The sequence below is a fragment of the Grammomys surdaster genome, unplaced genomic scaffold (genome assembly GCF_004785775.1).
Source record: "Grammomys surdaster isolate TR1022 unplaced genomic scaffold, NIH_TR_1.0 332803, whole genome shotgun sequence".
NCBI classification, from domain to species: Eukaryota; Metazoa; Chordata; class Mammalia; order Rodentia; family Muridae; genus Grammomys; species Grammomys surdaster.
Window position 1 is genome coordinate 39,962 of NW_021628009.1, and position 23,877 is coordinate 63,838.

Sequence of the window (23,877 nt, forward strand, 5' to 3'; positions counted from 1 at the left end):
AACAGCAAAAGGTAGCACATTTTCGGATGTCACAGCCGGTTTGTTCCTTCACCCTCAAGATGGAAAGACCGAGGCCCTGGCTGCTGAGTGCAGGGGAGACCTGAGAACACAGGCAGCCGGCTACAGCTCGTGGCTATGCCACATGGCCCAGAACCCCCGTGATTCTCAGGTGTCGAACGCCCAGAGACAGGTCTGCACCCACTGAGGCTCCATGAGCTCTGGCTTTAGCTTCGATCTGTTCTGAACTGCAAGCCTTGGCTGGATACATTCTGGGGATCACGACCCACCCAGAAATCCTGAAGGACAGTGGCCCTGGCCTCGGGACAGGAACTGACAGCTAAGTGTCTTGAGGATCACCTCCACACAGCCCTAGGCTGTCCTCAAGAAAAGCTACGACACAAGCAGAGGTCCAATCTCTCCTTTACGGGGGACCAGACTTCCCCTGAACTCACGGCCCCTGGGGAGATGGTGGCCCACCAAAATAACTGGTGTGGTATTCACATTCTCAACCTACAGGGCTTGCTCTGAACCAGGAAGTTCAAACACCCAATGCCCTGGCCCAGTGTAGACCTTGGCTGCCCCATCCAACTTGGCTCTGGAGAGCTGGGGGACAGAGAGGAAGTCTCAGGCTGGAAGGAAATGGGGTCAGACTCAGCCAATGCAGGCAGGTGGCTGAGAGCCAGGATGGACAACCTGTTCCTCCAGCCGGGCCTGGGGATCCCAAGGGACCTGGCTGGCCTGGAAGCTCCCTGTTGGAGCCAGGACAGAAAAGGCTGGCTTCCTGCATGCTGGGTTCATGTGTCCTCTGGGGAGCCGCTCTGTGGCCAGACCACGTGACAGAGCTTGCCGCCAGGTGCAATGTTCCCCAGGGAGGAGTCTAGGAAACAACGTAGCACTGGCCACATGGATGGGCCCAGAACCAGCCTCAGGGACCATGAACTGCTGGCTCTTTTCCCAGGGACTGGGGCCTAGGGCCCAACTTAGCAGGACCTGGCTGGCCCTAGGTGGCTCCAGCCCTGCTCAGCCACAGCTGCCTGGCCAGAGCCAGACCAGTGCCTTTCCCCTCCCCTTTCGGTCATCCCAGGCTGTCATCTTGAGTCCCGGTGGCTTCTCACAGCCCGTTGTATTCTATACACCTGGCCCCTTAAAGCCCACCCCTTCCTGTAGTGTGTTCCCGACCCAGCTCCAACAAGACACCCCTGCCCTTGTTTCCCAGGGGTCATCACTAGGTCCCGGTGGCTTGGCCTCAGGAACAAACTCAAGCCTCCCCTTCCTCCCACTTCCACTTCCAAGGCCACCTGTCAAGTCCAGGCTGCCCTGGAGCTGTTGGGAGGAGCGCCTCAGCCCGCCTCCCACCCCTGCCCTACTCCCTTCTGCCCTTTTTCAACAAGAATCAGACACTGATTTTTCTCAAAACCCTAATCTGATGACATGCCCCTCCCAAAGCAAACTGTCACTCAAAGCTGTTCTCCACCTTAGCTACACAATTTCCTCCCCACTGTCCTCTCTGACCTCCTCCCCCCCTCCCAGTCTCTGAAGGGCCTTTCCCCATCATCTCCTATGCTCTCCCACCAGATCCTTGTGGGACACACAGCCCACCTGTGTCTGCCCCGCACCGGCCACGGCCTGCTTGTTTCTCACGCCCACCACCACTAAGTTAGGCAGAGCCTCTACCTCCCTCTGACAATCCTAGTGCTCAGAAGCACCGATGTACAAACACCACGGGGCCCTGGCAGATGCTGCCCACTACCTGCCCAGGAGGCTCTGTGCTGCCAATGAAGGGGTGTCAACAGTGGGCAGGCCATGCGTTAGCCGGGGAAAGGCTAGCCGGTTCAGCTCAGGTCAGTCCTGCTGTTGTTCTAAGACAGTGACCTGCACTGCACCCTCAGGGATCCCAAAGGTCACATGGGACCTGAATCACACCAAAGGAGAAGCTGGCTACATGTATGTTTGCACACACATGCATGCGCGCACACACACACACACACACACACACCACACCCCAACACTAGACTGCCTCTGATTTCTCAAGAGCCCCCAGCCTGAGTTACTTCTGGAGCTCTGTGGCTGAGACCTGTCATCTGCTGCCGTAACAATGTATCCTCCTAGCCTGGCCCGGGCTTGCCCTGGGAGCTCCACAGAGAAGAGGGCTGCTCCTCACTCCCACCGCATCCCTGTGCCCAACACTCACCCTCTTTCTCAGCAGGAGGCACTGGGCTCCGGCACTTGCCACGTGGACTTCCTCCGGACTGCTGAGACACGTCAGCCTCTGGCTGTAGGTGCTGCGTGGGTGGAGGCACAGGGGGAGCTGGCTTTGGGGGTACTGTGTCCTCCCGGGGGGGTTCATGGACCTTGGTGACCTGTTGGGGGACACAGGGAGGGCGTGAACATCCTGGCCCCATGTCAGAGGCTGACAGGTTAGGGAGTGGCCGTGTGGCCAGTACAAAAGCCAGGTTTAGAAAGGCAGCCACATTCCACTTAAAGCCCCCATGTGGAGGCAGAGCCTTAACATCAGACATGGGGGGGTGGGTCATCACTGCCAAAGAAGGGCCTGTTTCCGGTGCCCAGAGCCAGGCAGGTGCTAGGACCTGTTAGGACCCACTATTGTGTACTCCACCTAGCACACCCCATATCACCACGAGAATCAGGAGTAAGAAGTAGCAGCTATGTGGGCTTTGGGGAGCTAGCAGTGAAGCCAGACACCTATGTCCAACACTTAAACCTGACAGACAGGCCACTTTGGACCTCCACAAACTGCTGCTTTCAATAGAAAGGCAAAACCTAAATCTTAAAATAGCCGAAGAGACTAAAGCCAGGCAAGTGTCTTTAGAAAACGGGGAGCTCCAAAAGGCCCCAGAGACAGACCTGAAAGGGCCTGGACATCAGTTGGCTGAGGTGTCGTTGGGTCTGGGGACTGGCTTGCTGGCCACAGCTGCCTGGTCTGGGGCGTGGGGGAACCTCCAGAGAGCGTCTGCTCAGACCGGCCTTCCCGATCTCCCAACTCCTCCCAGCCTGCCTACCTATCAACCAGTCCCGTGTATACATCTCCATCTCTGGGAGCCGCTAGCCTGGGGAAGAGCCTCCCTCCGGAGGCAAAGCTCCAACCAGCAATGCTGAACACAGGAAATCAGGTTCAAGGTGGGCTGCCTGGATGCAGGGTTTACTCACAATAGGGGGGATGGCGGCTGCTCGCTGCTTCAGCTGCTTCAGGTCCAGTGGCTTCTGGGGCGAGGTACTGGCCCGGGGATCTCCGGCTGGGGTGAGGAGGCTGGGCCTTGGTGACAGCAGCCTGGGGAGGGACAAGCGTCAGGTCAGGCTGGAGCATCAGCCACAGGCTCTTAGAGGGCCTTCCTAGGAAAGTGGGCTGGGGCAGTCCTGCCTCCATGGCTTCTCCTTCAAGTCCTGAATGGTGGGGTCTGCCAGGGAGGCCCTTAGCAGAGTCCAGGTGCCCCAGCCAACACACTCTGCTGGGTAGCCGCACTCCTCTGGCCCACACGATCCACCGCTCCAAGATGGCCTCAGGGCAAAGAGGACAGCTGAAAAGACCTAACTGGGCGCCTAGGCCATGCAGGCCCTCAGGGAGTGGCCGGAAGGCCACAAACTCAACCGGATCAGGGTGGAGGGACATGGAGAGATTCCTTGGAGATTATTTTCGTCTCAAACCCAGAGTAAGAAGAGCAGACTGGGACCTGGGACGGGGCGGATGACTCTACTAACTGGAGCCTGTGTGTATTGGGCCCAAATATGTCTCTGAGCTCAGTCCTGTCCTGGGTGGGGGGGGTGTTAGGCAAGTTTCACGACCTCAATGACGGGATGAGCTATGGGTACAGCCCTAGAAATTGGACAGAGGAGAAATCTAGGGATGGTCCTTAAAAACACCAGGGGCTATGCACCTCTGGGTACTGAGACCATCCTGGTTCAAGGCACATGAAGCCACGTAAGCTGGCCCTTCAGCCTTTGGGGTGAGAACTCCTGACAGCTAAGACCACAGGGGACACAGCAAAAGAGCGCGAGCCTCCTTCAGCAGATGGAGGGGCACAGATTCTGCTGCGGCAGAAATATGCGTGCGACAGGCCCTGCGGGTAGCAGCCTGCTGCCCGCATCTGCCATACGCTCAGCCAAGCAGGGAGAGCAGACAGACAGGATGACGCCTGCTGAAGCTGCCTGAGGCAATCGGGGGGGGGGGGGGGGACAGGAAGAACAGGCCGCCCTGACTCCTCCATCCCACCTGTCCACACCCATGGCAGAGACTCCTCGGCTGCCATTCTCACCAGATCTCCTGTGGTCCATGTTCCATCTGCTCCGCCCTCCCTAAGCCATTTCTCTCCCTTCCTTTCTTTTTGGTTTTTCTACACAGGGCTTCTCTGTGTAGCCCTGGCTGTCCTGGAACTCACTTAGTGGACCAAGCTGGCCTCAAACTCAGAGATGTGCCTGCCTCTGCCTCCTAAGTACTGGGATTAAAGGCATGTTGCCATCATGCCTGGCTGCCCCTAGCCATTTTTATGACTAGCTTTGATAAACTTAAATTGAAATAAAATACTACACAAGCTTTGAAAAACGCCTCAGAAGGTCACGCCCAGGTTGGGTGGGGTGGCATGGCAACTATCACCCCAGCATTGGAGAGTCTGGGCAGGAAGATTCTACAAGTTCAAGGCTAACCTGGGCTACGTAGTGAATCTCACTTACGAAGCATCAAAAACAAAACAAGGCTTCCCCACTAACCCTATACTGAGCGGAACCATTCTCAGGAGAAATGAAGACGTATACCACAGAGAAACCAGCTTGTGAGTATTCTCAGCAAACTACGTAGTCATGCAGATACCCACAGACAGAGGCAAGGGGGCTGCCATCCAAGTCATGGGGTCCTGGCGCTTGCCCTTCAACAGAAGAGCCCCCAAAACACAGTGCTATGCAAAAGAGGCCAGACATAATGGCCACACGCCCCATCAATAGATACACACAACCAGGAAGGCTGTGGGGTGTTCTCCGGGGTGATGGCATAGTCTGTAATGATACCGTGAGACACTGCAAACACCCAATGTCACAAGACTGTGTGCCCTAAGTGGTGTGCAAGTGACTTACAGCTCTCCAGAGCCACCAAAGAAAGGTGTGCTGTAATGGAGAGGCCACTGCTGCAGCATTAAATTCGGGGAGCATCTTCACCCCCATCTGTGTAGCAGTAGAGAACAACAGGAAGCTTCAGCGCTGAAACTAGACTTTTGTGTATATGAAAATACGCTTCTGCAGAGATTCAAATTGCATGTCTAGTTCATGAAGGCACACGCCTGGGAACTAAGACCTTCTCTGTGTGCCTCAGTTTCCCTATAATCTCCAGGCAGGCCTAAAGCTAGAACGGTATCCTAGAGCTGGATAGATGGCTCTGTGGTAAAGAGCAGAGGCGCAGGTTTGGTTCCTAGAACCCACAAGGTGGTTCAGCACCAGAAAGAAGACCTGATGCCCTCTTCTGGCCTCCTTCCTCTGGCCTCTGTGGTCAGTGCACAAGAATGTGGCACACAAACACTCAGGCAGGTGTACAAACACGCACGCACATCAACGAGCGGCAGAGGTGGCTTAGGGGTATGGAGGCCAGAAGGCACACCAGGTGGTTTATAACCGCCCGAAACTTGTTCTCCAGGAGATCAGATGGCCTCATCCCTCCAAAGACACCAGCACTCACGTGCACACACTCATATATTCATACACAGACACGTCATTAAAAATAATAATAATAATAATAGCTTTGATGTCTGGTCTTCACAGGACAAAAACCCCACTGGTCACTAGACCCCGAGCTACAGACCTTAGAGAAGCACTGACCGTAAGCTCAGAGGCCAGAGGCCCTTTGTCCTACCTGGCTCCTCCCACACGAGGATGAGGCTTCCTCTCCACACTAAGAGCAATGACCATCAAGGGTTGCCGGCTTCGAGTCACACATACCATCCACATGTGTCATGAGCTACACGCCTTTCTTCCCACCAGCACCAAGAGCACTGGGAAATCAGGGCCCTGCTGGTCCTGTGTCTAGTCTCTCCAGGGGCCTGCCCAGCACTTGCTGTGAACCAAACACTGTGAACCTGGTCACAGTTATAACCAAACAACTCCGTGGTGACAACTTTACCCATTGCAAATGTGGAAACTGAGCTTGGAGGCTGGGGGTGGGTGGGGCTTCCCAAGGTCCAGCTCTACTGGAAAGCACCAAGTCCCTACTCTGAAAGTGAGGTAGGGCTGCAAGCCTCCTTGCAAACTCTGGGCTAAGCTTCCCCCGGCACGGCAGCAGTGAGCAGCGGAGCTCTCCCAGACTGGACTGAGAGGGCCTAGATGCGATCACCCAGAGTTTACAGAGAGCAGCTCAGGCTGCTGGCCTGCTGAAGTACTTCACTTACCCTCCCCATCCCCCATGGTGTGGCCAGTGAAGGTGGTAAGCTTCCCACCAGGAAGCCTAGATGCTCACTGAGAGCTCAGGTGGGCCCCAGGACAGGGAGGGTGTCCTGAGACCCAGCCTAGGAGCTAGAGAGCAAGCAGGGAAGGTGGATAGCCACCAAGCACCAGGGAGGGAAGATACTACTGGCTAGTACCTACGGGAGAAGGGAGCCAGAACTGAGAGGCCTCAGCCTGACCAGAGCCTACAGAAGTCTGAGGAGCGGGCTGGTATACAGGATAGTACCCCACGCCAGGCTCTGCGGCCTGAGAGTCTACCATCGAGACTCCAGAGGGCCATGCTAGAGCCACCTGTGGCTTTGTGGCAATCTCTCATCTCAGCAGAGACCCTGGTGGCACTGACACTGCCATGGGCCCTATGTCCTGTTGTGCCTATCAGGCAAGAAGCTGGGGACACGGAGGCCTGCTGGCTACCTTCTGCTTATCCAGGGCCATCTGTTGTCCACCTGCTCAATGTGGGCCCTACCAGTGGAGTCCTCCGGGACTAGAGAAGATCTACAAAGCATCCATTTCAAACCCACCAGCCCTGAGGGGAGAGGGGAGCCAGGGGAAGCAGGAAGGGCCCTGTGTGGGCCGACTGAAGGTCACGGTCTCCTCCCTTGCTCTGCTGGAATTTTTCAGAGACTCGAAGGGAGAGAAAACAGACTCTGCTGTTTGCAGTCAAAATAAACATAGCACACTGCCTCATCACAAAACAACTGCGGCTGCCCAGAGGTGGGTGGGGCTGTCCAGATGTGATGGGGAGAGGTTTCCAGACCTGCCTTTGGGTGCCTAGAGGGTCTCACCTAAAACATGGTGTGCCCCTAGGGCAGGGAGCGTGCCAATCGGAATACTCCACAAATCCAACGCTACCTCAGAGATAGGTGGGGGTGTCTGCACGGCCAGGGGCTCCAGTGTCTGGGCCCTGGGTGATATCATCTGAATCACTGCCCCATAGTTGGCATCTTTACTGCCATCACTGGAACAATCTGGCTCACTGGGACCCCCCTCAGCAGACTTCATGTCTCAACATCCTGAATACTCTGGGAACACAATCAATGGCCTGTCCCATGAAGTAGTCCCTCCTCACTGCAGGCACCAGGCTGGCCCCTAGCCATGGCCTCTGCATCAACCATTCTTACCATGGAAGGGAAGAACTGTGTCCCGGGATCCCAGACCTAACTCTGGGGCCCGGTGTATGAGACCTTGTCAGAAAGCTATGCTGATGTAGTCATGGGAGACGGGCAACCTTCAAGGAAGCAGGAATTAATTTAAACAGAGGTACAGGGGACCCTAAAGTCTATGGAGGCTAAGATCAGAGTGCTGTGTCTATAAGCCAAGGACTACAGGCATCCATCAGCACTGAAAGGTGCTGGATAGAAACCAGGTTGGAGTATGGGTGACTCCAGCACACCTGGATTTGGACCTTCTACCTCCCACTACTCTGCTATGTCAAGCCACCTGGTCTGGATCACACCAACACACACTGCTAGCTCATTCTCTCCCTGGAGCGTTCTATGGCTACCTCTCTTCCAGATCACATCTCCAGGTTGCCCCAGTGGGTCTTCCCTTCTAGAATGAACTCCCTGAAGGTGGTCTGAATAAGAATGTCCCCATAGAAGCACACATTTGAATGCTAAGTCACTATTTGAAAGGATTAGAAGGATTAGAGGGTGGGACCTTGTTGGAGGTAGTGTGTCCCTGGGAGCAGGCTTTGAGGTTTTAAAAGCCCAAGCCAGGCTCTGTAGCAATGTACACAGCTCTCTCCCTCCTTCCCTCCCCCACTGTGTGTCTCTCCACAGCTCTCAACCACTTCTCCAGAGGATATGGGCTAAACCTCTGGAACTGTAAGCCAGCCCAGGATTAAATGTCTTCTTCTGTAAGAACTGCCTTGCTCATAGCAATAAAACAGTGACTAGGACACCCCTGTTTCTGGTCTCAGTGTCATGTTGACCCCTGAAAACCAGCCACAAGACTCCAAGGCAGGCTGGGCCACCTGTGTTTGCAGAATACACAAGAACCAAAGCTCACTTGCTCATCGCCTCTCACCTGCCCTTGTCACCTCCCTCGGGCTCGTCCACCTCGTCGGCACTGCAGGTGGCACTGGAGTCACTGTCCTGGGTGGTACCCGAGCTGGAACCCTTGGCCACAGCTGCCTTGCTACCAGCCTCGTCCACCTTGAGTGGTGCCTCAGACACAGTCTCAATGGCCTCTGTGCCCTTGGCTTTGTCTTCAGGCTCCTCCTCAGTCTCTTCCTTGTGGTCGCTCTTTACACTCTCCGGTGGCTCCTCAGGAGCCTCGGGCTCCTCTGTCTTTCCCACATCGATCACCAGCTCCTCTGCCTCAGACTTCTGCTCCTTGGCTTCCTCCGTCTGGGGAACTGTAGCAGCCTGGGCTTCTTGTTCATCCTTGTCAACAGTAGTCGGGGGTGCGGCAGGTGATGGGGAAGCCACTGGGGATGGTGGCCCACTGGCATCAGGGGCTGGGGAGGGTTCAGCAGGGGCTGTTGTGGGTTCTTCTGGAGGAGGAACGGGTGGCTGGGTGGCAGCGGGCAATGCTTCAGTGCCAGTGGGCTTAGGCCCAGTGTCCTTGGTAGCTTCCGAGCGCGGGGATGGGACACTCTCGGTATCAGAGCTGTTGTTGACAGCAGCTACATGCAGGGCAAGAGGAAAGGAGGACATAAGCTACTCAGGGGATGAACAGCCCCCCAGCTCCTATACCTCTGGGTAAGCCTTGTCCAGCCCTCACCAGTCCCTGTAACTTTGGCTTCTCTTCCCTGCTGCCCACAGACTGGCCAACCCCAACCCCTAGACTTCCCCAAGTAGCCAGTGCGCTTACAGGGCCAATCCAAGAACAGCCTCAAGACAGGCCTTCCTCTGAGGTCTGCAGCTATGGTCTGGGCGCCACTCAGCTCGATGCCCAACTTTTGGTACTCCCATGGGAAGCTCAGGGCTTCGCTCAAGCTTCACTTTCCCTATCCACAGAATGGGGAACCAAACCTCCGAGGAGGCTGAGCAGGAGGGTGACTGTTGGGGGGGACCACAAGTGTATTATAATATGGCCGACAATACAGCTCGATACAAGGCCATTGCATCGGAGCACGCCCTGAAGGAGCGTGTCTGCTGCTCCAGCTCCCATTTGTTTAAGGCTGAGTGTGTGTGTGTGTGTGTGCGTGCGCGCGCGCGCGCGTGCGTGTGCACGAACATATTAAGTCTCTAGTCCCTCCATTTTCTGCAAACTAGACACCTGGAAACAAGGCTGAGGACATGGAAAAGGGAAGGGTCCCAAAGAGAAGAAAGACAGGCAGAGCATGCTGTCCACGGACACAACAGGGAACAGAAACTTTGTAGAGGGGGAAAAAAAAAACAAAAAACAAAAAAAACAAAAACAGAAGAAGCAGCACACAGCAAGGACCAGGGATGGGGATCTAAGATCTTGGATACCCCACTATGGCCCTGGGCCACCAGCTCAGCCAAAAGCCACTTTCTTACCTGGGCCACTGCATTCTCCGACTCTGGGAACCTCATTCCCAGAGGCCTGCGAGGCTGGAAGGAAATTAGAGAGGCGTTAGAACTGGGGCGGTACAGTGATTCGACAAGGGCAGGGGACCCGAGACAGCTTCCACTGCTCCCAAGGGAGGCCCTGGCCACCCACAGCCAAAGTGTGTCGCTCCTGCCACCCCGCCTGCCACCAGGCAAGGCCGAGGTGCGTCCAGGATCAACAGAGCTGTGTATGAGTGCCAGGGCTACAAACCAATGTGCCTTCCAACCTTGTCAATCAGTCCCCAGCCTCCCTGGCTTCTCAGTTCCCTTGGAGCCCAGAGCAGGACATCTCTCCCAGAACAGGTATTGGTAACACCAGCAGGGAGCTGGCCGTGAGCACACAGGACATGTGACCCTCAGAGACCTCAAGACCAGGGTATTATTCATGAAGGATGGTGACAGGTGAGGAAATCAAGTAGCCACAAAGGGGGCCACGACCTCTGGTCTTCCTCTTTGCAGCCCAACAACAGGACATAGGAGGCCGAAGCTACTGGTCCTGTGAACAAGCGGGCAATCCTCCATCTCAGGTGTTGGTGCCTACAACTCGCTGTCAGTTATGTCTATACCAGAAGCCCCCAGAGTCATGCAGGGACTGTGACAACTGTGACTGGTCCCCACCTTAAGCACTAGGAAGGAATGGCTAGAGGCCCAGTTCTGGACTGAGACATTCCATCAGGTACCCAGGATGTGTACCAGGCACGTTCACAGAGCCTGGACGTAGCAGGCACTTTACAGACCCAGACATCAAGTAATATAGGAAGACCACCAGGCCCCTTCCCCTGGATGCCAAAGAGACACAGAGTACAGGGCTATGACAAAGCTGTCAAATCAGGTCTTAGGGACCTCCTCAGTCACTCCTCAGCATGTGGTGACAGAGACAAGGCTATATGGGTGCCATGACTGTTACCACACAAGGAAATCCTAGGTCAAGTGGCCCCTAGCCTGGACCTCAGCCTTTCTAGCCCATTGCTCTTGGGTGTGAATGGTTAGCCGCCTCAGGAATCCCCAGGTGGTGAGAGGCCTCAGGCATCCTGGCCCCTCACCGTCCCTGCTCCTAAGCAGATGTGTAAGCCACCCCCCTTCCCCATAGCTACGGCTCAGTCACCCCTCACTCTGTGGGCAGCTCTGTCTCCACCACTTCCCCTCCCTGCTATGTCCACCTTGCTCATGGGGGCGGCTGGGAAGGTGTTCAACAAAGAGGTTTGACACCAACAGGCCAGGGCCCAGCCTAGGATGCTCAGAGGACTCATGGCTTGGCCTCCCGAGGTCATGCCGGGCGGACAGAGAAAGCATGTGAACTGTGGGGAGCTGGAGCCAGAAGTCTCCAGTCTAGTCAGGGCTCCTCTGTGCTCATCCCTAGGCCTGGCCTGGGGAACCAAGGGATGCCTAGAAGACACAGAACAGAGTGTGTGTGTGTGTGTGTGTATGTGTGTTCACTCCCCCCACCCCACCCCCGAGGACAGTGACCTCACCTTCTGCCTCCTCCGCCAGCTCTTCCTCATTGGCACTTGCGCCTGACGCTTCCATCTCTTCATCCTCAGCAGCAGGTGGGAAGGCCGTCTCCTCACTTGCCGCAGCTGGGGTCTTCTTTTTCTTTCTCCGTGCATTCCTCTCCTTCTCCTGGGACAGGACAGTAGCAGCGGTCAAGGCCGGGGATGCCCTAGGTCTGAGGCCCAGTCACAGCTTCGAGGGTAGTGAGCTTGGCCGTATGGATGTGCGGGCAACCTTCCCACTCAGCCCACGGCAGTGGCCTGGAAGGCCAGGGCTATTTTTACCACAGAGGCTTCGTAGTGCCATGTGTCCCAGTGGGACCCTGGGTACAGGATGGGCCCAGGTTATAGTGTCACAGTGCACACTTGGGGCACTGTTGGATGGAGGTGCTGTGGATATAGACTCAGGGGAGCACAACATGGCCTAAAGTTAGGACTCAGAGGGTTGGCCGGGGGCCACAGTGGGATCAAACGGGAACAGAAAAGGAACAGGACCAAGCCAGCAGGGTGGGTGATCAGGACTCTACAGGAGGGCGACACTGGAGTCCAGGTCTGAGTATAGAGGGGGCATCCAAGCAAGGCTCTGGGTGAGAGAGGCTTATGTGCAAAGGCCCTGGGGGTGTGGATGAGCCATACTGTAGTCTTGCTTTTCCCTCAAACCACCTCTGCTCCTCACACTCAGGGCCCACCTTCACCCTCCCGGCATAGGAGCCTTCAAAATCCCCTCCAGGCTGGACTTCCGTGTCTCTCTACTGAGCTGGGTTGCAGCCCAGAGCAGCTGAAGCTTCCCTCAGCTTGGAATGTGAAATGGCAGAGTCAGGACACACACTGGTCTAGAAACGACCAGGGCCCCCTCCCCTTGGCACGCAGGGCTTTCTGGACCTAGCACAGGGTAAGCCTGGTCTAGTATGAGGGACAGGCGGTGGTGGGTGGAGACACACTGCAACCGAGGATCTTTTCCTGGGGAAGGTGGAAGACAGCAAACGGGGAGTCGTAGGTCAGAAAAAAACCACCAAGGTCAGAAGCTGGTGACAGATCATAGTTCTGCTATACCTGACTGGTGACATTCTGTCCTGGAAACATAGCATGACCATGCTCTGAGGCCTGCTATGTCCATTGTCACACAGCCCCTAAGCTACAGATGTGCCATCCCTGGGACAAGCCAGGATCCTCGGACACAGGGATAAAAGGGAAATACATGCCTGCCGTCCATCACTGTCCCTTATTGCGGACGCTAGGCCACAGGCTTGTTCTAAGTATACACAGACCTTGTGGACATTTGCTTTGCCACCTGCGCCCACACAGGGCCTGGTCTTGGCACCTCCCAGGAGGCCCAGGCTCCAGTCTGCGGGTGCGGGGATGCTGTGGCGTGTGGCTGGGGATCCCCTTCCTTCGTCTATCTTTAGCAACAGGAACTAGGCAGCAGGTTGCAGGGACACTCACAGGAAATGGGAGCCCATCAGCCCGGCAGAGCCACGGACAGGCGATACAGCACACCCCTGTGACTCCAGAGTCTATGGGAAATCCAGCCACAGCCACAGCCCCAGCACCAGAGGGCTGGTAGGCATGTGTAATCGGGTGTTCTGGAGATACAAACTCAAAATTTCAGATGGCATTTACAAAGCACCTGCTGCACACCGGGAATCTGCAAGGTGTCAAGTCACATGTACACACAGTTACCCTGCCGTAAACGGCCACCACGCCAGGCAGCCCCTGACGCTTGAAATCAGCTCCAGATCACACTGGCCCTGCCATTCTGCATAGTCTAAGTCTGCTTCTCTCGGCCCCACGCCAGCCCCAGGGACTTTACACAGCCTGTTCCTTCCCTGCCTGAACACCCTTCCCCCAGATAGCGAATACTCACTTCCTCCAACGTCATCTCCCCAGAGGCCCTCTCTGATTTCCCTGAAGGATTAACCAATGCCCTGCAAACCCTCACTCTCTCTGCATCTGTGTCTCGGCAACTGTGGGCCACATGCTGCAAGTTACGTGTGTGTTACAGCAGCTCCTGCCGAGACCTACTCCCCGTCAACTGGGACCTTTGCCTGCTCTAACTGCCTCCTTCCGACACCTGGAGTAGAGCTACGTGCACTCTGTAACCATGTCACTACACAAAGGAGCCTCAGAGCCGACGACACTGACTCAGAGAGACAAAGCTCAGAGTCAAGGAGGCCTGCCTGCTAGAGTTCAAGTACATCCCCGCCTGGAGCGTCTCCCAGCAGCCACAGAGAGAAGCAGCAGAAGGAAGCAAGGCCAGCAGGGCCAGCGCCCAGATGACACACCGAGCAACCTGGAGGCCGAGCCCTGAGGGCCGGGACACAGACAGAAGGGCAGCCTTCGGCCACACAGAGGGGGAGGGAGACCTCAGAGAGGACAAGGCTGCCAAATGTTACATAACCTGCGACACGCGGGCTCCGCCCAAGCTCCTGTTTCCTGATGAGTTTCCAGCAGCCATGTGCAGGCCAGGCCTGGGATGAGCAGGAGGGACACCCACTGACCTCCTGCCTTCCTTGCTCCCTGGGTGGCCGAGGGTGGCATGCTTTCCTCCTCTCAGACGGGGCCAGGCCAGCAGCCAAAGGCCTTAGCCACTGCTTCAGGACTCAGAGGACAGAAGCGACCCTCTTGTTCTTGTAATTTTCTTTTTGAGACACGGTCCTGTAGCCTAGGCTGGCCCTGAAATCCTGATCCTCCTGCCTCAGTCTCCTCAGTGCCATGAGCCACGAGGCCCAGCTTGACCTCCTCTCTTTCTAGGGGCGTCCAGAGTGGGTGGGAACAGCCAGCCAGGCCAGGGGCTTCTACAAAGGCCAGCTCACACATTCCCACAACAGGGTGCTCACTCTATACTTGGGGGGTGGGGGTGGGGTATCCGCCTCTGCTTACTGCTCTGTGATCCTTAGGACCAGCCTGCTCTTGAGGTTGCCTGGGGAGAGAATCAGCCCACCTCCCCTACAGGTGGAGTCAGAGCAGCCACCTCAATGACAAAGCTAAGAACAGGGCGAAGACCCCCTTCCAGGGCAGCCTGGCTCCACCCCACTCAGACCAGAGTCACCTTCTCAGCTCAGAAGCTCACCTTGATTCCCCACATCCCACCATGGAAGTAGCAAGCTCCTGAGGAACCTCCAGCCACACCTCTGACCAGCAGACAGGGACTCTGCCCTACTCAGTGACCTGGGCCAGACGCTGGACTTCCCACAGTGGAAGGCACTGGCTCCCCATAGGCTCCTGAAGCAGGTGGGAACTGAGGCCCAGAGGCCAAGCTGTGTGCCCTGAACACAAGCCGCAGGGCAGCAGAGTCAGAGCACACACCCACCAGGCCAGAGCCCTCTGTACTTTGGGGCGATTCCATGCATGCAGGCTTAGATCCATCTCTCACCGGGGACAGACATACCACACCCTGAAGACCCTGAGCCCTCTAGCATCAGCGCCTTGTGGCTTTAGCTGGTGGGGAGCTGGTGAACTGCCTCATGTCCCCTTCCAAGTACTGCCCTGGCACTTGGGAGGAACGCACCCTCCCCCAGAGACCTTGGAGGCAGTTGTTTTATCCTTTCCATTTCACAGGCAGAGAAACTGAGGCACAGAGAGGACAAGACTCTTGGCTAAAGCCACACAGCCTGTAAGTGGCACAACCTAGATTCACAGACACAGACTGACTGACAGACAGACAGATGGACACACACACACATAGCCCTTGGTAATTGCTGCATAGTGATTGCAAGGACTTCAGGTACCTAGAGGACATGGGGTAGGTAGCTATGATGTAGGTGACAGGGATGTCAGAAAGAGTAAGCAGCCCCACAGAGTGCCTCCCATTCACGGGCACCTCTTTTCTGACTCACGGGACCACCTGCATTTCTGTCCACTGTCATCACCTCCTCTACCCACCTTCTAGCTGAAGAAATGGCTCACTAGGGAGAAACTGGTCAGGTCATATGGGTGCTCAAACCACAAGCTCCGCCCTGGCCCTCTTCCTAGCTGACTGTGTACTCGGGTCCACTGGGGGTCCTTGAGAGCAGAGGGTACAGTCCCCTGTAGACACGGAGAGCTGGAAAATCATATGCTCAGGGGAACACGGGCTGTAAGCAATGGCACGAGGGTGGCCTGAGGAGGGTGCCCCTGGATTCTGCATGGACTTGAGCCGAGCCCTAACAGAACGATGCTGTCTCTGGCCTGCTCTCCCATGCCGTGCATTGCTGTGCTCCCTGCTCTGGACCTCGGTAGGCTGCAGGCAAGAGCAACACATCTTCAGCTGCACAGGAACCCACACAACTTTAAACCCAGGGAAGGACGGACCACAAGGTGTCCTCCCAAGCCTCAGACCACGGCGGGAGGGGGGGCAGAGTTACTCAGCTCTGAGTTCACATACTCACTTAGGTGGCTAAAGAGCTTCCCTGAGCCTCACTTTCCCCAGCCCTAAAAATGGTGATGACGTCAAGCATGTACAAGATGGGGGAGGGGGGATCATGAGAAGGTGGTGCAGTAGCTCCAATGACTCTCCTGGCCATGGGTGCAACAGAGGCCCTGCTTGGAGATACCCACAGCTTTCAGTGTGGGATGTGTCTTCCTCCAGCCTCTGTCTTTTGTGACCCTCATTCCCTGTCACCATAGCCCTGCTGTTCCAAAGGCAGCCAGACTGCTCACTCGGGGCCCATTGCCTCTGGGTGTCCAATCCAGGGAACTGAGGGTGACAGTGGAATCTGGGCTCACTCAAGGCCAAGCCCACCCATAGTTCCCCATGTGGGTGCCAGGCATCCAGGGGCCACATGAGGGAGGCTGTGGGAAGCCTGGCTGTCCCCAGTCCCCAGGGGGCTCAGCCCACGAGTTCTGGCCAGACTCACCATCTTTAGCTTGTGCTGCTGAAGGATTTCGTCCAGGTTCTGCCTCTTCTTGTAGTTGAAGTAGAAGTTCTTACACTGGGACACCGTTTTGGAGCCCACCATGCGGGCGATGGCTGACCAGTTCCTCCCATGTTCCAGGAGGCCTGCAGGTGGAGGGCAGGTGACGGTTTACTACAGTCCAAGACCAAGGGGCACAGCCAGGGACCAGGAAACAAATGGTGACAGGCAAGGCCCCAAGCAAGGCCACAGTTAAGATTCTAGGGGGCAGAAGACAGCCTCCCCCCATCCGTCCCTCCCCAGTTGGGCGGGAGCTGTGGTGACCCAGCTCTGACACTGCACAGCTGCAGCGAGGCCTCAGGAGAGCGAGCCTGCTTTCCGGTCTCACCAAAGGTGAAGGGAGAAGAGCTCTGGAAGAGCAGAGGTCGGAGCAGGGCCAAGCTGGGGAAGGGAACAGGGTAAGCTTGGGCCCTCAGACCTCAAGAGCCGCACCAGACTCAGGGCCACTGGGCACTCAGCAGCCACCAACAGATCTGTCTCAAGACATAGACCTCACCGCTCACAAGCTCTGAGGCCACAAACCCTGGGCTAGCATAGAAGGCTATGGAGCGCTCTATTCACACCTCACCAACCTTCGATCCCCCCAACCCCCCACCCCGCTCCCTTAAAGCCAAAGCTGGCCACTTTCCCATAGCGGCAACAGAACCTGCCGCTGGGGATGGAGGTTAGGAGGCCGGAGGACAGTGCCGGACTCCAAGCTTCAAAGCCACACGTGACAACACTAAGTCCCATTTCCTATCACCCAGCCTCCCATCACTTTCCTCTACACAAGTCAAAGCAGAACAAGAGGCTTAACTATGACTTGCAGGGGGCAGGAGGGGGAGGGAAGGGAAGGGGGACCCACCCCCTCATTCAAACCCCAGTTGGTGGCTTACTACAAACAAAGGAAACAATAAAACCCCTGCACACCAGTAAGTGACCCCATAGGTCTACTCGCTTTGCATCTATCTTGCCCCTCCCCCACACCCTGGTAAAGACTGAAATTCTTGAACATTTCCCACCCACCTCAACCAGCCCAGAAGTGGGCCCGGAGCCTCACCTTCCCACTTTGGGGGGTGGGGGGGAAAGAAGACACAGGGGACATGGTGAGGGGGGAGGTGCAGGCCACCTGCTGGCCTCCAGTGACCACAAGAGCCACGTGGCTCCAGAGCTGCTTCTCAGGGATCCTCAAGGACAGGAGGCAGGGAGGGCCAGGGCTCAGGATCAAGTGTAACTCAGCCCCTGACCTTTTCCTCCACCCGCGCCAGCAGCAGCTGCCACTTCCAGAACCTGGCGGCTGGGGCTGCGTTTATTTATATTACCCGAGTGTAGTCCAAGAGGGCCCAGCAAACACGTCAGGCAGAGGGATTGCAGGCCCCGGAACCCCAGGGCAGGTCTCCATTTGGAGCTGTTGGGGGTGGGGTGCCTGAGGAGTTGGGGGGAGGGAATGGCCCGACCCCGGGGAGCAGACATTTCCAAATTCAGTTAAGTCAACGAGGAGTTCGAACAGCTGGGTCTCCCAACTAACTTAGCCTATAGAGGCAAGGAACTGGCAGGGTGGGGGATGACACTCAGCTGTTGCTGAACACGTGTGGTCACGGAAGAGCGCTGGGCAGAGCTGTGGGGGGAGCCCTTCCCAGAGTGTGCCACACAGCCCTGGGGAGACGCGAGCTTCCTCCACTCTCGTTCTAGGAACCTTACACTGGGGTGCTGTGCACAGGAGCACTTCACACCCCATGTTGTAGAGACAGCCCAGCTGCCCTGTCCAACCCGGGGAGCCCCCCTGCGAATGCCCCGGCCGAGCTTGGAGCCCAGACTAAGTACAGCCTCCTTCCAGGGGATCTTGGCTGCACCCTAGAAAGACAAGAAGGAGCGCCAGGGAAAGGGGAGCCATGGCCACGGGTCCAAAATTCCAAGTCCCCACCATCACCACATGCGCAGCCGAAATTTCCTGTAGCCCCATCAAAGTCCCTGTCACCAGCCAACCCCACCCTCCAGCCCCCATCCCCAGCTGGGGACCACTCACATCCTCTCATCTGCGTCTCCCCCTCGGCCAAGTTTTCCGGAAACATCCGGCTGGAAGGATGCTCCGGGAGCGGAGCAGTGATTAGGAGGCTGTGGCCGCAAGGCTCCTCAGGGCTTCTTGCTGGTATCCCCTGGTTCTATCTCTGTTCACATCCTCAGGAGCCGTGAGGGCAAAAGCAGGCACTGGGGGTGGGCCCAGGACTCCTCCAGCCGCTGCTACCAGCTGCCCCAGAGAGCAGAGCAGTGCCCTTCCTGCTTGGGAGGGGAGCGAGGGCTACGGCGGCAGCGGGAAGTTGTCAGTTCTGTGTGCTGGGTTTCTCTGTGCCAGGCGTCACCAGTGCGCACGCGGCGTCCGCAGATCTTCCAGGCACCAGTGTCTCAGGGAGGACACTTGGGGAGGGTGCTGGCCCAGAGCCCCCAGACCCACCAAGCCACACGGAATCCAAAAGCCCCAGGCAGGATAGTACCAGGCAGCTGTGTCCCTAAACGGCTGGGCTGTGGGACCCAGGGCTCCGCGCAGCTCTTCTTGCTGCCTGACCCAACGAGCCGCGTCAGGACTGAATGTGACCTCCAGACGCGGCGGGCGGGGGCGGGCGGGGGCCGGGCACAAGCCCAGGTTCGGCTGGGCGGGCCAACTGGCACAGGCTCCCTCCCTCTCTCCCCATCCGTGGCAGCGTCAGCAGCGGTAAGAACAGACTGAGGGATCCAGAAAAACAGAGCTCCCACCCCCGGCAGGCAGGGAGCAAGCAGCCTCTTCCGCCCGCCCGCCAGCCAGCCCTCCCGCCAGCCAGCCGGTTCCACCTGCGGTCGCACCCCCCTTCCTCGCAGGCCCCCAAAGCCTGGCCCAGTCAGCCTCCTGGAGGGCTGTGGGTGGCCAAGGCTTTCTACGGGGGTGGAGGGTGGGGAACTTAGGATGTACTTATGAGTACTCTGACACCACAACCATTTGTGGTGGTGGTGGTGGGGGGGGCTGGGACTCCCAGAGGTCTGGGGACCCTGGCTACCTAATACATCCTCTATTCTCTGAGAGCACCTGCTGCGAGGTCCCAAGGGCTCCCGGGAGGCCAAGACAACTAAACTGCCTCCTAGAGCAGCATCCGGTCAGGCTGACTGGAGCCCAGAGGACACGGACAGACAGACTGGAGTGTCCCTGTATGCCCGGCCAGCTGGCGGAGAGATCCCGATTCCAACAATGCTGAGAATACAGAATTCGTTCCTACAGAATCCCACTGTGCTCCACAGGGAACTCCAAAGGGGGCCGATGTGAGCATATCCCCTGAGAAAATGTCTGGGTGCTCCTGAAGGAAACCCCAAAGCTCCTAAGAGCTACAGAGCTACAGAGAACAGTTAGCTCTACAGCTCCCAACCCTGAGAAGGCCCCAGGACATTTGCATCTGCCTGGGAAGCATTTTGAGCCCTGCCTCTGGCCCTGGGGATGGGTGGATAGGGAGTTGGGGTGGCATCTCATCTCCATAGCATCTACTCCCTGAGATCAGCTCTTCGCTGCAGCCATCTGGGACTGCTATCCTTCCATACTGATGGGTGCTTGGGCTGCAAATGTCTTTCAAAAAGGAACGAAGCTCTAGACACCTGACTGTCCGAGGCTGGGAGCCATGAAGGTCCCACGAGTGTCTGTCCTGGAAGTGTTAGGCCCATGTGCTCGGTGCAATGGTTTTGCCAGCCTGCCTTGCGGTCTTGGGTTCTCCCACCCCACTAATTTCTAAGGAAGGAATTTCAGAGGCAGCTACTTAGGAAGTGAAATTGGCCAAGACAGGAAGTCAAGGCAGGGGGCCTGAGTCAGGGCCTGAAGCTGGCAGAGAGCTGAAGGAGCCCAGTAGCCACGGAGGGGAGGGAGAAAGGTGACCCTTTCTCATGTGCTACCTGGGACCCATGAAACGCTCCAGTGGCTCGGCGGCTGTGATTGTTCCAGCCCCATCCCCTCCACAGGGTCTGAGCTCAGCAAATGTGTAACCTCTGAGACACAACATGGCAGGATTGGCTCTCCCAGGCTGGGGCTCCCAGATCCTCCCAGGAAGAAGCTTAGGAGGGTCCCCGCCCCAAGCTCTACCACCACAGCAGCTTCCTTAGACTTGCAAAAGAAGACCTTCCCAGAGCAAGAAGTCAGAGAGATGTGCACTCCCTGTCCTGAGGCCTCTCATCACATCCTCCTTCCTTGAGCCTGCTCTGGAGTCAAGGGATGGATGTGTGCTCCTTGAGCACCAGCACCAGAGGCCCAGAGACCTTCAGTATGCCATGTGGGGCACCGGGAGCCCTGTGGGGGCATCTGTGATGACCTCACCCTTGAACCTGCCCTGGCCGCCTTCCCGCTCCACACTTCAGACCTCAGCACTAGTACTTGTCAATCACTGGTACAATGGAGGTACTCCAGTCAGACAAAGCCGTCAGGGCTCGACCTAAGGCCAGCTGCCCACCTACAGAGCAGAGTCAGAATGTCCTGTCCCCCAGAGCCTTGGCTGGTCACTGAGCCATACTCAACTATGCCACTTTCTCATGGACAAAGCAGAAACACGGTGTGCGTGGAAACTGGGGTCACAAGGGTCATTCACTACCTGTCCCGCCCTAGCAAAGAGTGGGATGCTGGCCCAGAGGGAGGGAAGGCGGGAGCCGACAACATCTCCTTTAGGGCACTGATTAGGGACAAGAGTCCAGATCCTGACCCATGTCTGGCCATACCTCAATCCATACAGAAGCTCTGCTTTCTCCCTGGGAATCATCACAACACAAGAGGCCAAAACCCTCCAGACACTCCACCAGGGCCATCTCCATCCTGCCTACAGGGATCTCCAAGCCCTCTGGTCATCTCCTCACTTAGACGGAGTCTGGCGTTCATGGCCCCTGAACTCGCGCAGTGGCCACACTAACTTGGCCAGCCTACTTCACTGCTGTGCACCAGGGCCCCCTGCGAGGCACACGGTGCGCTCTTGGAAAGGTCAGCCTGGCCTGCAATGGGGACAGCATGAACTCTGACAGAACAGTGGCTGAGTCTCCCCACCAGGCCTAGGTACTCAACCATGAGAAGGATGAGACCAGACCACAAGCACTGGAGGGCAGGGCTCTCAAGGGAGGGTGTGTCTACTGAGCAGAGCTGGCACAGGACACTCCATTGCCTGCCCTGGAGACAGCATCCAATGACCCTGGTCAAGACACTGCCCTCCAACCACTGGATATGTCCAGGGTCAGAATTCCTTAGGGGCCAGGCTAACCCCTCTGAGGAAACTTGAGGCTTTAGGCCCAGCCATACAGCCCCCAAGCCTGTAGTCTTGGTCCTAAGGTAGGCAGGGGCCAGGTCCCTGGATATAGCCAGTTCCTAAGGAGGCAGCTTCCAGCTTAGGCTCAGGCCCCACCCAAGATGAGCCCAGGAAAGTAGCCCTGCCCCCTAAGCATATACACACCACACACAGAGAGAGATCGTGGGCCTCAGGCAGCCAGAATCCAAGTCCAGGTCCCTTCCGTCCCTTTGAAACCTTTGTCACCAATGCCACCATGGTCTCTCTACTTCTGCCTCTTACACCCGCACTGTCTAGGTTCCTAGTGTCTCACTTGAGTGCACTGTCCCTGACACAGGGCTATCTGCCCCACTGGTTGCCCTTCCTTCTTTCATTACTTAAAGCAGTAGCCTAGAGCCCAACCTGATTTAATCCTCTAAATCCTGTTTTGCAACTCAAGAGCCTGGGTTCCAATCCCAGACCCCCCACATCACAGCTCTGCAACCTTGGGTAGCTCATTCAACATCTCTGAGGTCTCTTTCCTTACCAGCATAATAGCAGTAGCCTCAAAGCAGGGTGGAGGTAATGCATCTGCCTCCACAGTAAGCTCGCTTCACTTGTGGCTGGGCAGTATCTTGGCAGGTCATGCCCCTGCATCCCACCCCTCATGACACAGGCGGGGATCATAGGTACCCACTCAAGGCAGAGTCCAGAGGAAGCAGAGTTGGGACTCCAGTCCAGGCTGTGAGCTGCCCTGCAGTCTGCACCTGAGTATCCACTGTATACCAAGTACTGCAAACATTTGGTGCCTACCCAGATGATGAACCTGGAAGGCAGACTTCCCTGCTCTTTCTAGAGAGCAAATGAAAATGAGGCCGAAACGGCGAGATAGTCAGACCAGGAGCTGTAGAGGTGACGGGCTGGGGCCAGGTACCAAAATGCCTAAGGCATCCGGTCTTCAAGGTCGGCCGTGGACTAATTATTGACTATGGATCAAAAAGCCACTTGGGTATCGATGAGCTGGACAGTATTTCCAACCCAAGTTTTATGTCCACCCAGAAGTTATGCACAGGGACAGACCGTTCAAGGGACCAGAATGGTCATTCCGCTACGGCAGGCCAACTAAGAAGGAATCTGTGGCTAGGTGTGGTGGGACATGCCTTAAATCGCAGCACTCAGTTGGCAGAGGCAGACACCTCTTCAAGTTCAAGGCTACAAAGAGAGCCTGTCTAAAGGAAAGAAGGGAGGGAGGGAAGGAGGGGGGAAAAGGGAAACCCTGATAAATGGGGGGAGGGCGGCAAGGTCATGACAGGAAGGAGGCCAGCAGCATGAGACCACCACCTGAGGTAGGATGTAGGTGCAGAACTGTCCCTCGAGCCTTAGAAGGAACGTGGCCCTGCCCACACTTCAACTTTGCACCTCTAGTTTCCTGAGCATGGGAGAGAAGAATTTCCTATTGTGCTGAAGCCAGTGACTAGTTACACAGATGAAGAAAGTGACTGGTCTAGACCACACACACAGGAAATCCAGCTAGGTTTCTCTGGGGGCTGGATTCGTCTGCAGCTGTCCTTCACAGCTGGGCCACAGAGGATGCTCCGGTGGCTCTGGAGACACCTGGTTGCTTACCTGCCTGGGTTCCCTGAGGGCCTGGTTCTCTGTGGGCTCCTACTCCACACTGGGCCAAGGATGGGTGGGTACCATCTGCCTGGGACACAGCTTGGCTAGGGTCATTTTCCTCTCTGAGTTGTCAGCACTCTCTCGGCAGGGTGCTCTGGAACATTCTTAGCCTCTCACCCCCACAGGCTGTGGAAAAGGAGCTACCACGGGCTGTGCGCACCTGCCTCCCCGCCCCCGCCTCCGGAACAGCCATCAGCAGCCACTGCAAGCAGGCATAATTGTCCAGATTGCTGTAATTCACAGCAGCAGCCCGCGCCGGCGCTCACGGCGCTATTTCAAATGTCACTGAGCAGGGCCGGTGCACACGGGCCCCAGGATCAGTGGGGACAAGCTCCCAGCCATCCCTATAGGCCCTAACCTTGAGACAGTGGCATCAGGGCGCTCCATCCCAACTGGTGAGTCATCCCACCCCCTCCCACCTCCTGATCTGTCCTTCCAAAAGGGAGAGACCGCAGCCTCCTGGTGTCGGGCAACAGCTATGGGCTGGTGACGGCAGGAAGATGCTTGAGGGACTGCAAGAGCTTTGGGTGTGGGGAAAGATGGGCACTTGCCATGAGCACTTTGCGGGCGGTATGCTGAGACCCCAGGACCCACATGTGGATAAAAGCAAAGGGGTCACATGATCTCC

The 23,877-nt window shown here is 56.8% G+C and overlaps 1 protein-coding gene across 1 annotated transcript in view; it reads right to left on the minus strand.

Moving 5' to 3' along the window:
* The window catches only part of LOC114616659 (nuclear receptor corepressor 2), a gene marked incomplete at its 5' end in the record, with an annotated part of 50,932 nt that overhangs the window by 21,434 nt on the left and 5,621 nt on the right, over positions 1-23,877 (minus strand). The window contains 6 exons of the mRNA XM_028762087.1: positions 2,192-2,360; positions 3,169-3,289; positions 8,467-9,067; positions 9,909-9,962; positions 11,432-11,579; positions 16,285-16,427. Of these exons, the coding sequence (XP_028617920.1) occupies positions 2,192-2,360; positions 3,169-3,289; positions 8,467-9,067; positions 9,909-9,962; positions 11,432-11,579; positions 16,285-16,427 (1,236 nt within the window). The remainder of the gene's footprint in view (positions 1-2,191; positions 2,361-3,168; positions 3,290-8,466; positions 9,068-9,908; positions 9,963-11,431; positions 11,580-16,284; positions 16,428-23,877) is intronic.